Here is a 6,119-nt window from a genome sequence, read left to right as displayed (position 1 = left end):
CTTCCCAGAACTTATTTATTTATTTTGTTTATTTTATTTATTTTGTTTTTTGTTTTTTTGAGGCAAGGTTTTTCTATAGCCTTGTAGCCTGTCCTGGAACTAGCTCTTGTAGACCAGGCTGGCCTCCAACTCACAGAGATCCGCCTGCCTCTGCCTCCTGAGTGCTGGGATTAAAGGGCTTGTTAATTTTTAACATCAAAACATTTAAAATGGGGGCTGGAGAGATGGCTCAGCAGTTAAGAGCACTGGCTGCTCTCCCAGAGGCCGTGGGTTCAATTCCCAGCACCTGCATGACACCTCATAACCATCTGTAACTCCAGTTCCAGGGAATCTGACACCTTCATACCAAATGTACATAAAATAAAGATAAAAAAAGTCATTTAAAATCTTTGGGCATTTCCCTAGACATATTGAGCAAAACTTTAAGATGTGAATTATGGAATTCTGCAGCTAAAAATGAAAGTTGCCCAGGGGATTCCAATATTACCAAGTGGATGAAACATTATTAAATAGCATTCTTATAAATAAAAAGTAAGCTTTCTAAAATTTTTTAAAGATAACTTAAGGTAAGTGGAGATGCTAAACATGTAATACTAACCCAAGTATTGATTTTTCTAAGGAAAAATGAAAATCGCTCCTTTATTTCTTGCCAAAAAGACTAAACGAACAGCCATTCCTGTCCTTGATTTGGATGATAGCAGGTCAGTCCAATATAGATATATAAACATTTAATATCTTATGGAATACAATGTGTATTTATTTGTTTGATTAGATGTCAATGACCATTTGAAATATTTTTATTTTGCATGTGCATATATATGTAGTCTGTTTATATAGCATATTCGTGGGTATCTGTGCTCATATGTGTGTTTATGTACTTGTGTATAATTGTTCATGTTTGTGTAAATGGAGATCAGATACAGGAAGCAGGAATCTTCTGTCACCTATCACCCACCTTCTATGTGGGTGCTGAGCATCGAGCTTCAGTCTACACACTTTCATGGCTAGTGCTTGACCCACCTGAGTCCTCTTCCCAGCCTTCTGATGAAATTTTAAAACATGTTGATAGTGCTTGCACTACTGGTGAAGGTCTTAGGTTTTTGTAAAAGCTTTGGGAATATTTCACATAAAGTAGCAGAATAATTAAAAAGAAAAGAACAGCCCAGACTATCAAACTTTGTTTATGACCTTTATTTAATATAATGTCTACAATTTACTAGGCACTATTTTTGGCACTAGGAATGTTAAGGAAAACACAGTGCCTGTCCTTATATAGTCTCCAGGGGAAATAAAGTCTATAATTAAACATTAACTGGCTTAACAAATGAAAAACTGACATTGTGCTAAGGAAGGTCACAAAATTTTATTAGTTTATATTAAAGAGATGTTTGGTCATTTCCCTGACAAAATGATACCTGACCTCTGAAGGAAAAGCAGCAGCTCACCAAGGGGAGGCTAGTGTTCTAGCCAAAGGGAACTATTTGTGCAGAGTCCCGGAGGCTGTAAGGAATGTGCTCAGCACCAGTTATGGGAAGGAAGGATGCTAGAGTGACTTGAGTTCCAGAGCAGGAGAGGATGGGAGATTAACTGGAGAGATAGGTGCCAGACTAAAGAACTCGCTAAGAGTGATACAAATACATGAGGGGTTTAGGCATGAATATATGGGTAAACAGATTTGGGTTGTGGAGGTTCAGTGTGCCTTCTAGATGAGTCTTATTACTGCATAAAGAGCTGGATACAGGTTGGTAGAGTACCTTGTCTAACATGCACGGAGCTTTTCTTTCCTTCTGTATATCTCACTTTCACTGCTTCCCGTGTCTGACTTCTTGCCCGGGGTGTGTCCTTCTCTTTCTCTGTGTTTTCTTCTTTCTTGTTTTCTTCCCTCTCCGGCCTAGATTTCTCCTCCTATTCATTCTCTCTGCCTGACAGCCCTGCGTATCCTTTCTCTTCCCTAGCTATTGGCTGTTCAACTTCTATTAGACCAGTCAGGTGCCTTAGTTAGACAGGCCAGTGAAACAAATGCAACACATCTTTACATAATTAAGCAAATGCAGCAAAAACAAAAGTAACACACTTTTACACAGTGAAAGTATATTCCGCAGCATAAACAAATGTAACATGTCTTTGCCCAGTTAAAATAATATTCCACAGACGGCTAAATTTTTCTGATTACAAGATAAATTCTTATTTAACAACAACAACCACCCTCGTGCTGGGACTGTAGTTCACAGGTAGAGTGCCTGCATCATAGTACAGCCCTGAGTTTTCTTTCTATCCCTACACCAAACAGGGACAAGGAAGAAAATTCCCACCTGATGAGAGTCCCAGTTAGCATTTTGGTGGGTGTCTTTTAAGACAGTTTTTTTTAATGTGTGTGTGTGTATATATATAATGTGTGTGTGTATATATATATATAATGTGTGTGTCTTATTTAATTTTCTAGCATGAGTAGATAAGCAAAAAGAATTTTACCAGCTAATTTATTGGGTGTGTTTAATTTTGAAGTTTTTTTTTAGATTTAATTTTGTATGTGTGTATTTTGTGTGTATGCATGCCTGACTGTGCTGGTACATTCATATGTTGGCATGGGTGTGAAGGTCAGAGGAACTTGTGAGTTGATTCTTTCTTCTATGTGGGTTCCAAGGATGGAACTCAGGTAGTCAGGCTGGTGTGGCAAATACTTTTACAGTGAGCCATCTCACTAGCTTGAAGATAAAATTTTAAAATGTTTATTTTCTAGATAATTTTCTAGAGAATAATTGTTCTTTAATTTTTTGCTTTTATTTATTTACTCATTTGTGTGTGTGGTATGTGTGTGTAGGGCAGAGATTTGGTTTTTCACTACTACCATGTTGGTCCTGGGGATTGAATTCAGTTCATCACTCTTGGTAGCAAATATCTTTACCTGCTGAGCCTTGCTCTGGCCCTAAATAGTTTATTCTTCATTTTATTTTGCTTTATTTATTTATTTTGAGACAGGGTCTCATTGTGTAGCTCTGACTATCCTGGAACCTACTATGTAGACTTGATCCACCTGCCTTGGCCTCCTGACAGCTGGGATTCAAGGCATGCATCACTACACCTGGCTATTTAAATTTTTTTATTACATCTGTTTATTTACTAACATTTGTATAAACACACGTACCATAGCATGCATGTGGAGATCCGAAAACAATTTGTGGGACTTGATTTTTTCCACGTTGTGGGTCCTTGAAAGTTGAACTCAGGTTGTCAATATATTCCTTTAGATGCTTCTAACTTTTGCTTTTATTCTTTCAAATTTTCTTCAAAGTCAAGATTCATCAGAACAAACTCAGGATTGTGATATACAATTTAAAGCAAAGCGTGACTTTCTAATGAGTGGTTTGCCAGATTTACTGAAACGACAGATTGCAAAGAAAGCTGCTGTACTAGATGCATACAATGCCGCGAGTACCAGTTTCCAGAGGGTTGTTCATGTGCAACAGAAGGATGATAGTAAGTGTGTTTATTGTGTTTTTATGTTTTTGTCCTTTTGTTTAGACAGGGTCTCTCTCTCTCTGTAGCTTGACTGGCTTGGGACTAACTACAAAGACCAAGCTGACCTCAAATTATTTTTGAGCCAGGGTCTTATTCTATAGCCCAGTCTGGCCTTGAATTTATGTATCCTGGGCCTGAAATTTAGCAGTACTTCTGCTTTAGCCTCCTGAGTGTTGGGATTGTAGACATGAGCCCATACCTGCTAAGTATTTATTCTTACCCTGTGAGAAGAAATCTGATGCTATGTAAGGAATTGTTAAAAGGGGGGGGGAGGGGTTGCTGACTGGGTTGTGGTGGTGCACACATTAAACCCAGCACTTGGGAGCCAGAGGCAGGATCTCTGTGAGTTAGAGGCCAGCCTGGTTTACAAAGTGAGTTCTAGGACTGCCAGAGCTATAAAGAAACCTGTCTCGAAAAACAAAACAAAAAAAGGGACCTGTGGATGTCCCTGGTTGATAGGATACCTGCCTGCATATGGGATCCAGGGGTTTGATCCTCAGCACCACAAAAGGTAAAAGTGAGGCTAAATCTTAAGGAGAGTGGCACACACCTGTTATCCTAACACTTGGAGGCTTACAACAGGAGTATTAAGAGTTTGGGGCCATTCTGGGCTATAGTGAGACTCTGTTTTTTTTTTTAAAAAAGAAAGAGTTGAAGGAATGACTCAGTGGTTAGCAACACCGTATTGCTCTTGCAGAGGATCTGGTTCTGAGTCCCAGCACCTACATGGAGGCTCATATCCACCTATAACTCCAGCTCCAGGGGATAGGGCTTATTGCATTCAGGAAGGGAAAACCCTGCTCTGTCCTCAGTGAGCACCTGTACACGTGTACTACACATACATGTAAACAGACACACTCATGCAAATAAATAATCCCAGCATTTAGGAGGAAGAAACAGGAGAAACTCTGAGTTCAAGGCTAGCCTCATCTACATAGCATGTTCCAGGCCAACTAGAGCTACATTATGAGATCCTGTCTTAAAAAAAAATAAATTTTTTGTTTGTATTTTATTTCTTGAGACAGGGTTTATTTATGTAGCCTTGACTTTCTCAGAGCTCACTCTTAGACCAGGCGGCCCCAACGTCATAGAGATCTGCCTCCCTAGTCCTGGGATTATTAAAGGCGCCACCACCACCCAGCAATAAATAAAAATTTTTAAAAAGGGGGCTGGAGAGATGGCTCAGTGGTTAAGAGCATTGCCTGCTCTTCCAAAGGTCCTGAGTTCAATTCCCAGCAACCACATGGTGGCTCACAACCATCTGTAATGAGGTCTGGTGCCCTCTTCTGGCCTGCAGACATACACACAGACAGAATATTGTATGCATAACAAATAAATAAAATAAATAAATAAATATTTAAAAAATTTTTAAAAAGAAGAAAATGGGGTAGGCTTTCTCGTTTTATGGTATTTTGATGGTGATTTTAGTGATTACATCTTTTTTTCCCTAATCCCTGGAATCATTTGCTGATTATGCTCCCACACAGAGCAAAGAAGGCAAAGGGAGTTTTATTTTATCCCTTATGCCATCCTTGCATTCCTGCTGTAAGGGACCTTGAATGAATACTGTTTTAATGTTTAAACTTGGGCTTCCTGTGAGGTTGGGTCTGACAGTCTGTAGTTTATGGCCTGTTGGGTACATAGCAGGTTAGTATCAGCCTGGACTCCATAGTGAGACTCTGTCTAAAAATAAGCAGGATTAACAACAAACAAACGAAATTAAAACCTTAGACTCTAAATCAGAATGCTAAATAGTACCTTGGTGTTTTAACCTACATATTATTATTGATTTAAAAAGAAATGAGCTTGCTGGTATTTGCTCACTTTTGGCAAGTGAAAGAGAAGAAGAAGTAATTTTTATTAATTGTTTTCTGGTGTCAGTTTTGCTATGAAGCTTAGGTAAGTCTTGTGCTCTCAGCCCTGTGTCAGCCTCTCAAGTGTTAGAATTGTAGGAGTGTACCATGGCACGGCTGAGCTGTGCACTTCGTTCACTCTGTATTCACTTGGGTATTTGATATTTTTGTTAGAACTATGTAGCTACTTTGGTTTGTTTGCTTGCTGGCGTTTTGCTTTTGTTGACTGGTATTTGCTGGAAATTGTATTCATAGTCTCATGAGATTTGTCAGGCCTTTTCATGTTTGCATGCTTGATAGTCCATAAATGAATAGTGGATAAATTAGGATATTTCTGTGTTTTTTTTAGGGTATTGGTTATGGCATTTGAAGCCACCTTCTTGTCCTCTATTAACTGAATTTAAAGAACTGAATACTAAAGTAACAGATCTCTCAAAATGTGTTGTTGCTCTTGGTGAATTTTCAACATTGAATTCAAATCCAAGAAATAATTCAGCTGTTGTGGTAAGTTCACAATAACTATCCATGATTACATGGGTTATTTTGTCCTGGCTTTCAGAAGAAAATACTCAGCTGTTTAGCCTAGGGGTTCTTCTTTTCTTAGGCTCTAGTTTTAAAAATAAATCTAGTTGAAATACATATTCTCAGCCAGGCACTGGTGGCTCACACCTTTAATCTCAGCACTCAAGGCAGAGGCAGAAGGATTTCTGAGTTTGAGGCCAGTTTAGTCTAACAGAGCTAGTTCCA

General features: G+C 38.8%; 1 protein-coding gene across 1 annotated transcript in view; it reads left to right on the top strand.

The window, feature by feature from the left end:
• Atad5 (ATPase family AAA domain containing 5) overlaps nucleotides 1-6,119 on the top strand; it is a 76,298-nt gene that overhangs the window by 30,930 nt on the left and 39,249 nt on the right. Inside the window, exons 6-8 of the mRNA XM_050128583.1 lie at nucleotides 620-701; nucleotides 3,293-3,477; nucleotides 5,722-5,876. Coding sequence (XP_049984540.1) covers nucleotides 620-701; nucleotides 3,293-3,477; nucleotides 5,722-5,876 — 422 coding nt within the window. The remainder of the gene's footprint in view (nucleotides 1-619; nucleotides 702-3,292; nucleotides 3,478-5,721; nucleotides 5,877-6,119) is intronic.

The sequence above is a fragment of the Alexandromys fortis genome, unplaced genomic scaffold, assembly GCF_014885135.2.
Source record: "Alexandromys fortis isolate MF-2015 unplaced genomic scaffold, M_Fortis_MF-2015_v1.1 scaffold_80, whole genome shotgun sequence".
NCBI classification, from domain to species: Eukaryota; Metazoa; Chordata; class Mammalia; order Rodentia; family Cricetidae; genus Alexandromys; species Alexandromys fortis.
The sequence above is the reverse complement of the archived record's forward strand: the minus strand, read 5'-3'. Positions and strand labels throughout refer to the sequence as shown.